At 29.7% G+C, this 13517-nt stretch overlaps 5 protein-coding genes across 5 annotated transcripts; 3 read left to right on the top strand and 2 right to left on the bottom strand.

Annotated features, from left to right (window-relative positions):
* Window positions 1–399: 399 nt before the first annotated feature.
* Window positions 400–5801, bottom strand: TVAGG3_0826350 (uncharacterized protein; the record flags this gene model as incomplete). Its single annotated transcript, XM_001316491.1, has 1 exon — window positions 401–5014. One exon carries the CDS (start codon window positions 5012–5014, stop codon window positions 401–403), a length of 4614 nt encoding a protein of 1537 aa, XP_001316526.1.
* A 188-nt stretch (window positions 5802–5989) lies between these two features.
* Window positions 5990–7112, top strand: TVAGG3_0826360 (zinc finger, RING/FYVE/PHD-type domain-containing protein; the record flags this gene model as incomplete). Its single annotated transcript, XM_001316492.1, has 1 exon — window positions 6600–7070. One exon carries the CDS (start codon window positions 6600–6602, stop codon window positions 7068–7070), a length of 471 nt encoding a protein of 156 aa, XP_001316527.1.
* A 360-nt stretch (window positions 7113–7472) lies between these two features.
* TVAGG3_0826370 (uncharacterized protein) lies at window positions 7473–10022 on the bottom strand (the record flags this gene model as incomplete). Its single annotated transcript, XM_001316493.1, has 1 exon — window positions 7558–8307. One exon carries the CDS (start codon window positions 8305–8307, stop codon window positions 7558–7560), a length of 750 nt encoding a protein of 249 aa, XP_001316528.1.
* Window positions 10023–11754: 1732 nt separating this feature from the next.
* On the top strand, window positions 11755–11991 carry TVAGG3_0826380 (uncharacterized protein; the record flags this gene model as incomplete). The annotated part of the gene is made up of 1 exon (XM_001316494.1): window positions 11755–11991. The coding sequence occupies one exon, from the start codon at window positions 11755–11757 to the stop codon at window positions 11989–11991; it is 237 nt and encodes a 78-aa protein (XP_001316529.1).
* A 4-nt stretch (window positions 11992–11995) lies between these two features.
* TVAGG3_0826390 (uncharacterized protein) lies at window positions 11996–12625 on the top strand (the record flags this gene model as incomplete). Its single annotated transcript, XM_001316495.2, has 1 exon — window positions 12140–12625. The coding sequence occupies one exon, from the start codon at window positions 12140–12142 to the stop codon at window positions 12623–12625; it is 486 nt and encodes a 161-aa protein (XP_001316530.1).
* Between the last annotated feature and the right edge of the window lie 892 nt (window positions 12626–13517).

The raw sequence follows: 13517 nt of genomic DNA on the forward strand, positions 1-13517 counted from the left end.
TGAACAAAATGTGACTGGTGAATATGTTAGTTGGCAACGATAATTTTTCAAAATATTGCAATAATGAAAATAATTCTTACTTAAGATAAGGTATATTATTGAAATATATGTGGTTATATTACAAAATGAAGAGAAAATTACGTTTGACTTCTCGTTGGATTAGAAATAATGAGGAAAATGACTTTCGTCTTCTTTGTTGCTGTTCATGGAATCAAAAAAATTCCGAGGAGAACAAATAAATCTTCAATCAGATCAAATGATTTATCATCTTTCAATTACTTCATATTTTTAATTCATTTGAATTCCAAAAGAAAATCCTCAAATATAAATCATCAACACTTGAGGATAATATGAAATAGAAAAAGTATAATTGAAAACATATATTTATTTATTAATACAATTAAACATAGCTAGCAGCAAGTCCTTCAGGAGTTTTAGCAGATGTTTCTAATTCTATTGAAGCACTCAACACAAGTGGCCTCATGCTACTTAATCCAGCAATAACCCATTGTTTCCTCAGCCACCAAGACAAGTAAATGAATCCAACCAAATCAAGGAACATACCTATTCCAAGAACTAAAGCAATTGGTTTAAAATTCGATGGTATTACTGGAACAGGCGTTTTTGGTGGAGTTCTATGTGGTGTTTGGACGTAAGTTGGCTGCAGAGTGAACAATGGAGTTCTTGGTGGAATAAATCTATAAATAACTGTTGTCGAAGGAATAGGAATTTCCACAGTTTTTGGTGGCTCAAGCATCGACGAAATCAACACCAAAACACCAAAAATATGTCTAATTCTTGGTTTATCTTTCTTTGACTGAATACGATAAATAGAAGAATCCAAGAAAATTTGGGAATCTCCAACTGTCAACAAATCATAACTATATTCATATTCTTCTTCATTTCTCATTACAAAATAAGGAGAACTAAATGATCTGAATGATAATTGTCCTAAATTACTTAATTCCAAATCCAAACTTGCTGATCTATCTTTAACAAAAATCTTAGTTTTGTAGAAAACAATTTCTTGAGGACAAAAATCAATCAAACAACTTGAACTTGAAATTAAATATGGTTGAATATTCGAGATATCAGTGACAGGACCACTCAACTTTCCATTAACAAGAAAAGACGAACTTCCTTTCTTAACCTGTATGTTATTAACAGCTAAATCTGAACAAGACAAAGTTTTTCCATTAATCAAAACATCACAGTTTTTGAGAGTGATTTTATTTCCTCCTGGTTCATCACCATCCATGATTTCATAGTTTCCTCTTTCTGAAGTTGATCCGTGCAATGAAACGTAGTATCTGAAGAATCTTCTATCAATTTTAACTAAAGGAGCTGTTGACCAGAATTTTACGACGTTGTTTTCATCGCAAGTAAGTTTTTCGAAGGAAGGATCCATTTTTGTTACATCAATTTGTGCAGAATAAACTGGACATCCATCAGAAGTATTTTTATTGTTCATTAAACAATAGAAACCTAATCTCTTCCTGTGAACAACAATATTACTAAGATCCCATGATAATTTTGGATAATCATAATATTCAGAATAATAAGTAACAGAATTTGACGGCGGTTTTGTAATGGATCCTAATTTTTCTGATATAATTTCATAGATATTCCATCTATCAGTGAATCTAACATAAGTATGCATTGCACTTTGATCCAAAATAACTGTTGGTAAATAAGGAACAGTTTGTTTTTGTGTTCCATTATAATCCAAAGAAATATGAGTTGCAATCGCTCTGATTGTTACACTTGAAAAATATTGGTAATCAAATCTGAAATATTCAGAAGCATTAGTAGAAATAGTGAAGAATCCATAACTTAATTTCACGCCATTTAAAGGATTAATCAATCTTAAATTCATCACAGAATTTTCTTTCAATTTGAAACCAGAGAAATAATGAAGACAATCTGATGTAAAATCGAATTCATTTGCTTGCAAATCGGTACATTGATTCATAATGATTCTATCATCTTTCATTATCAATTTATCTACTTTGGAATTGTCAAAACCAATCCATAAATTGCAATAACCTTCAATTTCAAGAGTTTTCGGATTTGTAAAGTTCAAATTAATATATTCTGCTTCATGACCTATATTACATGCAATTAAATGAAGATTCTTTCCTTCTATACATTGATATAATGTCAATGGATTTCCCCAGAATGCAAAACTTACTAAAACTAAAACATTTTCTTCAGAAAATTCTAAAGAAGGAAATGTTCTTTGTTTGGAGTAAGTGAATGTTTCCGGACATTTATTTTCGTTTCCATCAAACAAAGCAATCTTTTTAACATCTTTTCCTTTATATATTATTTGAGGAATATTGAATATATCAGGTAATTTTTCCATATTCGAACAAACAAAAACTTTCAAACCAGTTGGTGAAATGATGTCAAATTTGTAAGGTGAAGTGAACGTTTTATCGTTCCAAAAATCACCAAATATTATATAAAATGTTTGATTGATTTCGAACTTGAAATTCGGGAAGTATTTGATGTATGTGTCAGAATTTGTCAAATTTACATCTATCGTCAATGGTAAAACGAGTTTATTTGGTCTTGTAGCTCTCATATAAAAGTTCTTTCCATGGGAACGATTAATTACATAATCACCGATTGTAAAATAATCATTATAAATAGTTACTTTTGGTAATGAATCTTTTTCATCTGCATCTCCAATGAAATCATAATAAATATGAGAACTATAATGACATAATCTAACAACATCATTCAAAGCAATTTTTTCAATATAATAGTTTCCTGTGTAATTTCCTTCTCCGTATAATCTCGATTGGAATCCCAAAAATAGATATTCAACAACAGCATTTTTCATCAATTGAATTGATACTTTAACAGATGAAATTCTTTTGACAACAGGGAATTTCAAATAAACAACAGGAACATCCTCCCATGTTGCTTCAAATTTGATACCGAACTCAGCAAATGATTCTCCTAATATACATGGATGTTCTTCCGTTCCTCCATCAATGTATAATTCAATTGAATCAAAATATTTTTCACCCAATTTGTCAAATTCAATAACTTCACCTTCATGATAGTTATACATCATTTTGAAACTTGGACAATGACTGAAATCATTCTTATACAAGCAATAAGTAGCATTTTTGTGGAAAGTAGTATTATAAGGCGTCAAAAAGTCAAAAATTGTGTCTGGAATGAAACCACTGTATGTTTGGAAACAATAGAAAGAATCATTGAATTGAGATGTGAATTTTCCTTTTTCTTTTGATGGTTTGTATTTCTCTTGGCCGGTTATAGAAGGGAATTTAATATAATTAATATTCCTTCCACCATAAATTTCGAACATGTTTTCTATCATTGATTTATGTGGATATTCGAATATCATTTCGAATGGATAATCAGGTTTATCAAAGAAAGGTCCAATATGGAAATGAATATGTGGAAAATCTTTCCACATAATATAAACATTTGGAAAACTTTTCTCTGTCTGCAAATAAATATAATCTAAATGTGCGACTAATTTCTCTTCAATGCCAAAAAAATACATTGTCAAAAACGCTGTATGACTAATGTTCATAAATTGATAGAAATTTGGATAATTCTGAGTTTCACAATTCACTTTTTCTGTGACATACAATTTACAGCCGTTTTTCATCTCAAAATTCACTTCACCTTTGACTTCCAAATCTCTAATAACAATATTTTTGTCAGACGAAATAAAAGTAACATTCAAATTCATGAAATGCAAATCTATTGGTTTTTTGTCATCTTCATAAAAAATTGACAAATTTTTGATGATACTATTACAAGAGAAATGAATATCCATGTTATTCATTGTTTTTGTAGAGATATTTACAAAACTAGTTGCAATTGTAACTGATATATCATCATCCAAAACTTCGGGTGTTGTCCAGAATTCTTCAGTATACATAACACCATCAAATATCATTTGTCTTTCTTCTAAAATACATGAATGACTTTCTCTAGCTCTATCTTTAAGAATACAATATTTTCCTGAACATGATCCTTTGTAATTCACATTCAATAAACTAAAAATTCCATCTGGAACTGAGTAATCTTCAATCGTTTTATAATATGCTTTGTTTTCTGATTGTAATGTTATTGATAATCCCTTTGGAGAAATGTTTTTCCAGTTCAATGGCATCAAAAATGAAAAATCTGATTTACAATGACCCGTGAAAACAAAGTTACGATTAAAACTCGAAGTCTTATCGGCCGTGTAATTGAAATCAATCTGGAATTTGTCAGGAATGTTCATAATGTCTATTTTCAAAATAGTAAACAAATTGAAAGGAATTGTCAAATTGTCACTTTTGTAAAATTCAAAATTAATTTTATCTTCGTAAAATTCGACATTTAGAGGCAAATGATCTTCATCTAATAAAGATAAACTTAAATCCAAATTAGGATTTGTTTGTATTAAACTCATTGCTGTTTCATAAACAAAGTTATTTGTTACTAATTGATTTACGGAAATCTTTTTTCCATTTGTATCTATTTTTCCATATAATGCCAAGAAATCGAACTTAACAACATCACTATCAACAAATATTGTTATATTTGTTGTGTCAGGAATTGTCAATTTTTGGATGTCACTTTTTGAAATTTGACAATTTGACATTGAAATTCTTAAAATTTTACAATTCAAATTTTTGATATTTAAGTTATATATTTTGTTTGTTAATGCTCTTATTGTTAAAGTTAAGTCTTGGAACGATAAAGTATCAAGTGTCAAAACCGTTTTGTGAAAACCGAGAACGATTAATTCCAAATTATTTTTATAAGGGTAAATACTTTTTTCCAATTTTCCATCTTTGTAATAAACTGTATCCGGATATTCTAAGTGGCCAATACCATCTTCTACGATATGGTAAACACCATGATATATTTTTGTTGAGCATTGTATTTGTTTCGTGTCGATTATAAAAATTGAATTTAATAAATCAGCGGATTCGAAGCTTATTTCTGTAAATCTGTTTTCTTTTGTAATGGTCATTTGTTGTTTGTGTCTTCTAACCGTATTTTATTGTCTACCCATATAATTGGGATATATGCGTAACTTATCTCGGGATTTGTAAAGCAAATGTCAGGTATATTGGATAAAACATCGGAATAAGGTAGTAATTCGGTCATTTGGGATTCAATAAACAGTTTGATTTTTCCATAATTTGAATAAGTGAAATTAATTGTTTGGAATGATGGTCTAACAATTTCAATGCGATCTTTATAGAAGTTTAATGTTGTATGATTCGATGAAAGTTCAACACCGAGGTTTAATTTGTAATTTATTAAGGAATTTTGAAAGATTTTGTAAAAATCGTATTGGACTTCAAGATCTTGTGTGACTATTAAATTAACTTTATCGGAGGAAAATGTGATTTCGTTTCTGCAAACTAAGAATTTAAATTCATAAGTTGGATTGTCGCCAATAAATTCTAAATTTATATTGTTATCGACAACTATTCCTTGCATATGTAAATTATTTGCATGTATTTCGACTGTGACATAGCTACCAGAAAAAATTACATATTTATTCTGTATTTCGGATTCTTTTACGATGTAATTTTCATTGGAATCCCATGTATCTGGAATTTCAATAATGGTAGCCTCGCTTCGAGGTGGAATTGTTGAAAGAGCAAGGAAAATAAAAAACGAAATCATCCGAATAAAAATTTCTGAGGAAAGCAATCACCCCAAATGAGAAATCATATATTATGATGGAGAATGGAAGATATATCACGTGTGTGATCTGTTGTAGTTTGACTCATGCTTTTCACAGATTCTGTACAAATATTTCAATGACATATTTCTTAATTTTTTTATTTGATGAACTAGTATAAGTATAGCAAACCAGTCGTGTTATATGTTGAATCCCAAAGTCATTGACTTCTAATACCAAAAGATTATTTGAATGATAAATTTCATTGTAGCACAGCAAATTTGAATATTAGAAATCAGTTATGTTTTAGTTTTTTAATTAAAATAAACCATTAAAATATCTTAATATGAATAATTAATGAATCTTTGATTGATTTATGCAATTCAAGGACTTCAATTGATACATGTAGATTTAAAACAAGTACATATTGTATTTTGAGTCAAATGAAATCACAATGGTAGAAAGCAATCAAACACATAATCATAACCACAACCATACCCACAATAACATTGCCGAAGATACAGAGGAAGGAACATTTGCTAGAAACTACACTCAGTATGGCCTATTGGTTGTTGTTATGCTTTGCATTATTTGGTTATGGTATTATTTATCAATAGGAATTATGTTATTTGCAGTTCTTGCTTTCTATTTCCTAGTAGAATTCAATTTTCATCAAGTTATGCAATCTCTCACTCTCAAAACTAACGTTTCAATTCCACGACCATTATACATTTTATTCAGTATAATTGCATTCGGAATTTCTACATTAATGTTTTTCATATATAAAGATACAATACCATTTTTGCGTTCAAAAGCAGAAGATACAGCATTTTTCACTGCGTATTACAAATCTATCATATTAACTCTATTCTATTCAAATATTTTTCTAGGAATTAAGCTATTACAACTATCACTAAACATGATGAACCTAGTTGCTTTTAAATGCGGCTTCTACGGAATTATTTATCGATTTATTTTCATCGTTCGAACAGTTGCAGTTACAAAAAACTGGATAGTTTACTTTACAGAAAGTGTTAATATGACAATGACCGATGTAATTCTTTCAAAACATTTATCAATTGCTTCATTATACGTTGCAATCAAATCTGTTTTTATTGCTGGTCTCATATGGGACTTCCATTCTTGTTGGAAGCAATATAAGCATGTGATGAAGCATGCAATTTCAGAATCTTCTGGAATTTGTTCTTTTTGTCAGACTGCTCCTGCTACAATTTCTCTTCTTTGCTCACATAAAGTCTGTCAGACTTGTTACAAGTCACAGATTTATAAAGCTCCGTATTGTAAAACTTGCCAAACTGAAATTGTTCCAACTCTTCAGTTTGCATTCACAGATGGATATTCCTCCATATCATCTATATTTTGTTGTCTTTAATTTTTTATTTGTTTGTTTTATTTTAAAAATATTATTTCGAAATTTGCAAAACTCCATTTTTTCAATCAAAACCGGTTATATTTGAAGATTTCCCTTCTAAATTATTAATTTTCTTCATATTACATCCTTGATTTCAGTAAAATCTTTAATAATCACTTTCTATTTAGCTGAAACAGACAGATAACTTTATAAACTATAATAACCGTATAGAGTTAGACAAATTCAGATATGAATTTGCTTTAATTTTAAGTAATTTATCAAACAATTCTCTTATATAAGGAAAACAAATCTGATTTAAAGCAGAATAAGTAATTTATCTTGAAAAAATTTTACATTAATCTCGTTACAATTTGTATTAAGATTAAAACCCAAACTTTGAATTTATATTTCTGCTTATCATTCTTTTAATCTCATAATACTAATGGTTACTTTCAACATACATCTTATGAATAAGAATTACTAATATTTATAAAGAAAATAACAAAAATTAGAAATATAATTTTGAAGTTGGATCAATTGTACTTTCTGGAACAGCATTCCATACATGGAACTTATAAGCTAATGTATATTTTAATGCTATAAGTAAACTAGTGATTCCATTAGTTTTTCCGAAGTATCCGGTCAAATTATAAGTTTCAATACGAAAACCAAGCATGTGACAAGAGAGCATCAGCTCGTAAACAAAATCTTCATCATATTCAGATCTCATGCCTGAGATAATATGTGTAATTGTCTTTCTAGTTATAGCTGCAATGCCAATGAATGGATTTCCAACGTTTCTGTGTAGTAATTGTTGGAGTATTTGCGAAAGTTTTGTCTTTGAGAAGTTATTATCGCCTGCAACCATAATTGAATTTTGATCTTGGCGTAAAACTTCAGAATACTTAGTATAGAGTTCGCAAATGCTTGAATCTTGAATGTTTGATGTAACAGGGATGTAAATAACTGTTTCTCCTTCAGCAAGAATGCTTCCGAAGATGAAAGGAGCTCCTTTAGCAATAGAGATCGGATTTCTCTGGAGAACTTTAATTTTGTATGAGGGACAAACGTGGTTCTTGATGATTTTAATGTAATGCTCGCTTAGACTGTTGATAATAAAAATAACTTCGACTGAATTGTTTGGATTCATCTGAGTAAGACGATCAATAGCTTTTTCGATAGAATATATTGTTGGTTCTATATCTAAATAATCTCCATCTATTGAAACAAGAAAAGTTGTGCTGTAATTTGATGGCATTTGAAGATTTATGACTAAATTTTGTAATGTTTGTTCATTTTCTAAATCATAAAATAAGAAGATCGGTTGTTTATTAAAAGGAAACAAAAAAATTGTATCAAGAATCGGTTTCTTGTTGGAAATCATGTTAACAACTGCTACAATAAAAGCTATCATGAGCAAAACTATCATGAATACTTGTAGTTTATACGAAATATCAACATATGGAATATATTTATGAAGAGTAAAGATATTCATTGTCACTTTTTAATAAGGAAATCAGTAGTAACGATTCTGGTACACATTGAAATGGATATTACATTTTTATTGGTAGATTTTCTTTCCTTTCTATAATTATAACAACAATATATTACAAATTTAAAAAATTATGCACACAGCATAGTAGAAGTAAAAAGTATAGTTTATATAATCCATGAAGATTATTTAGAATAATTCCTGACGTTGATTTGTATATTCACATTCTATGATATTAATAGCTAAATGTTTTCATTATTGAAGATGTCTGGTTCTTAAAATTATTATTCCCATCTTGAAGTTTATTACGAGAGATGGGAAAGTGTATATAATTATCTGTTTCAGTTTCATACATATTACTTTCGGTGCCTCTTAAAAGAGTACACAAATTGTGCTGGGAAATCAGTCATACCATATGAGCGATATGTAATAGGATATTGAGCATTACAAAGATATGATGAATAATGTGAAAGGTGATGAGTAAAATTGGTTTTGTAATTCTCAATGAAGAAAACATCATCTACTGTTTCTATATTATCAATGAATGAATAACTAACTGTAATTCGATCTTGATTTTTATCTTGTTGCAAATAAAAATATATATTTGCAGTGTTTTCATAGAATGAACAATTCTCAATAGAAACGGCTGCTGCTGCGTATAATATATTCCTTTCTGAATAATGAATAATAATGTTCTTTAAAACATTACAATATTTATAAATATGGTAGCCATTATTTAGACCAATTGTTACACCATTTGATGTATTGTTATAAAATGTTGAATATGTCGTTTTACTGATATCTGTTGGGTTTTCCTGGTATATTCCTGAATTTTCATTTGAAACACAGAAACTAGTATTTGTTGATTTGACTTCAATTTTTCCATATCGAAGTCGATTTGTAATAGAATTTTCAATCTCTCCGCATTCATAGAATGTACTTTCATAAATATAATTTAAATTTTTTGTATTAGAATTTAGTGATACAAATGAATGATGCCCACTACGTTTTGCAATTGATTTATGGCTGCATATTTTATTTTGAACAATGGAACTATCGCATTAAAATTGAATAGCTGCACCATCATCATTAACTATACAATTCGAAAACAAGCAGTCTGAAATAAGAAACTTAATTCCATGATCACGAATTGATATTGGACAATTAGCCGTATAATTAATGAATTTGATCTTAAATACGAAAAAATCTTTGTTTGTGATATCCACTTTAACATTCGTGCCTGATAAGTATTCAGATTTTGGCGATTCTACATAAAATTGTTTCCAAACTTCTTTTGAAGGAGAACAAATATGAAAATGCCATTGATGTGATGCCAATTTGATATTAATTTCTGATACAAACAAGTTAAATGAGGTGAGCGAAAAACATTGCCAAATATAAAATATTGACATAAAATTAGTATATTTCTCAGTTAATAATAGACATTTTGAAATTATTTATTCTAATTTCGTTAAAAAAATTACATATTAAATTTGAAATAATAAAAAAAATAAATATATCAATATTTTAATATCAAAAATATAAATGAGTTGAACTTTGAATTTAATATTCGGCATAAAATACTGATTATATGGATGGCAAAAATAATTCATAGAGTTATTTCAAAAAGTCAAATAATAACAATCATAATTATTAATGACCTATAGATTTTAAATAGTGCCTTTTCCAACTGAATTTTAATGAAAAGTAATAGATATTCTTGTACACATTTATATAGTGATGACATGTTAATATAAAGTGAAATGTGATGTTTCAAGTTTAACATATGTTTGGATTTAATTTTCTTTCTTTTCTAGTGCCTTCTTCTGAATATTCTTCTATATATAATTAATGATTCTGTGGAGGATATTTCTGAAAAAAGTAATTGGGAATTCAGCTTCACAAACAAATGATGAAAAATGAGAAAGATTTGTAATAGATGGGGCCTTGTCATCAATATATTTTGTTATTACTGATCCGGAAGATTTGAATCTATCACAAAAAGAATTTTTCACATTAATCTCACCTGTTACAACTTGGCAAAAAATTACAGCTGTATCTGAATTACCTGAAAACGAACAATCTTCAATACGAACGAATGAATACACACAATAGAATATACCGTATCTTAAACTAGGATCTATATTATTATTAATTACGTAACAAAATTTAAAACTTGAATCACTATTTTGATATTCTATAATATTATTTATCGAGGTTGTGTTACAAAAAGATGAGTAATTTAAATTACATTCACCTACTGAATACATTATTAGAATTCCTGGGGCAAAATCTGCTTCACAGAAACTTGTGTTTATTGACTTGACTTGAATATTTCCATTGATCAAATAATTTATAGCTTTATTTTCAACATTATCGATACTGCCACATTCATAATAGGGATGCGTTAAACACGCCATTTGACCGGGCGTACATTTTTTTTGTTCGCCCAAAAATTTCGCCATTTGAGAAATTCAAAAATTAAAAATAAAATTTTAATCTTGATTTTTTTATTTTCGTGATTTTTTTGAAACTTACATAAGCGATGAAATACTTTTTTTAAGTAATCGTTTATTATATATAAATATATCTTAATAAATTTAATTCCTTAAGGTAGAGCGTGTTCAAATTTAAAATCTCATACAATATTTTCTTAATGGCGTATTTTTCTGAGGTCGCCCAAATAAAGGCGAATTCAAAATTGAGAACTCCAAGGCGTATGGCGAGTATTCAAAAAGTACGCCACTTACAAAATATTGAATGTGGATTATCAATTTTTGGCGTGTTCAATTTCAAATTTTGATATTTATGTTTATTTTATTCAGTATAATGCTAAGAATTAAAATATAAAATTCATAGAATTTTTTTCTTTGAAAATATTTTACATTTTTATTAGACCACTCCTAGACTAGTCATCAGGTTATCCTCAGATCATCCTCAGACTACTCCTTATCAGATTACTCATCATCCTCAGACTACTCCTTAGACCCCTCCTCATCAGACTACTCCTCAGATCTTCCTCATAAGACTCCTCCTCAGATCTTCCTCCTGAGACTACTCTTCAGACTACTCCTTAGATTCCTCCTCATCAGACTAGTCCTGAGACTAGTCCTCAGACTACTCCTGAAACTACTCCTCAGATTATCCTCAGACTCCTCCTCAGATTATCCTCAAACTACTCCTCAGTCTAATCCTCAGACTCCTCCTCAGATTATGCTCAGATTATCCTCAAACTCCTCAGACTACTCCTCAGACTCCTCCTCAGATTATCCTCAGACTCCTCCTCAGATTATCCTCAAACTCCTCCTCAGATTATCCTCAAACTCCTCAGATTATCCTCAGACTCCTCCTCAGATTATCCTCAGACTCCTCCTCAGACTACTCCTCAGACTACTCCTCAAACTACTTCTCAGATTATCCTCAAACTCCTCAGACTACTCCTCGGTCTAATTCTCAGACTCCTCCTCAGATTATCCTCAAACTCCTCAGATTATCCTCAACCTCCTCAGATTATGCTCAGATTATCCTCAAACTCCTCAGATTATCCTCAAACTCCTCAAATTATCCTCAGACAACTCCTGAAATTACTCCTCAGATTATGCTCAGATTATCCTCAAACTCCTCAGATTATCCTCAAACTCCTCAGACTACTCCTCAAACTACTTCTCAGATTATCCTCAAACTCCTCAGACTACTCCTCAAACTACTCCTCAGACTACTCCTCAGATTATCCTCAAACTCCTCAGATTATCCTCAGACTCCTCCTCAGACTACTCCTCAAACTCCTCAGATTATCCTCAGACAACTCCTGAAACTACTCCTCAGACAACTCCTCAGATTATCCTCAAACTCCTCAGATTATCCTCAGACTCCTCCTCAGACTACTCCTCAAACTCCTCAGATTATCCTCAGACAACTCCTGAAACTACTCCTCAGACAACTCCTCAGATTATCCTCAAACTCCTCAGATTATCCTCAAACTCCTCAGATTATCATCAAACTCCTCAAACTACTCCTCGGTCTAATCCTCAGACTCCTCCTCAGATTATCCTCAGATTATCACTTTACATATATATATCGATAACTAAATAATTACTTATTATACTTTCTTTATTTTTTTTTAATTTTAAAATAATATTAATATATCTTTCTACGTTTAATGATGAAAAGAGAAAGAGGAGTAAAAAGAGGAAAGAGAAAAGAAAGAGAGAGAGAAAGAAAGAAAAAAAAAGGATGGCGATAATTTTGTATTGTTTTGTTATTCGGCCGAATGGCGTATTATTCTATTTTTAAACGGTCATGGCGTAAAACCGTCGCATCCCTATTCATAAAAAGAACTTTCAAAAATATAATTAAAAGTTGAAATTTGCCGATTTAAATCTATGTATGAGTGATGACCACATCCATTATTTAATTTAGTTTTTGTTTTATAACTACATGTACGATATTGAACAATAGAGTTTTCACCTTTAATGTGGATTGCACCACCATTGGTGTTACTAATACAATTATTAAAAATACAGTTGGCATCAAGAAATTTTATTTTACTTATAACTAAAAAAATAGAACTATTTCCAATTATATCGATGAATTGACTATTATATACGAAGCATTTTAGATTGTTTGCAATTACTTCGACGTTTTTGCCCTTGATAATTTTTGAATTAGGATGAATTAAGTAAAATTGCTTCCAAGCATTAGTTGCATATGAATCGAAATGGAAACATCGTGTTTCTAGCGTAAGTTTGACGATATCTAACAATATCTTCATCACAATTGCAATGCACAGAGAATACAATTGAGAGGAATGACAAATATAAATTCTATAAGCTGTTATATGCGATTTATCGACTAGTATATTGGTGCTGTATATGATTATTATGTGTTCTTTTGGAGGCAGAAGATTTTAATATAATAATTTTGCGATCGCCTTAATCTCAACAAACAAATGCAAAACTAAGCATACCCCATGAAAT

The sequence above is a fragment of the Trichomonas vaginalis genome, chromosome VI (assembly GCF_026262505.1).
Source record: "Trichomonas vaginalis G3 chromosome VI, whole genome shotgun sequence".
NCBI classification, from domain to species: domain Eukaryota; phylum Parabasalia; order Trichomonadida; family Trichomonadidae; genus Trichomonas; species Trichomonas vaginalis.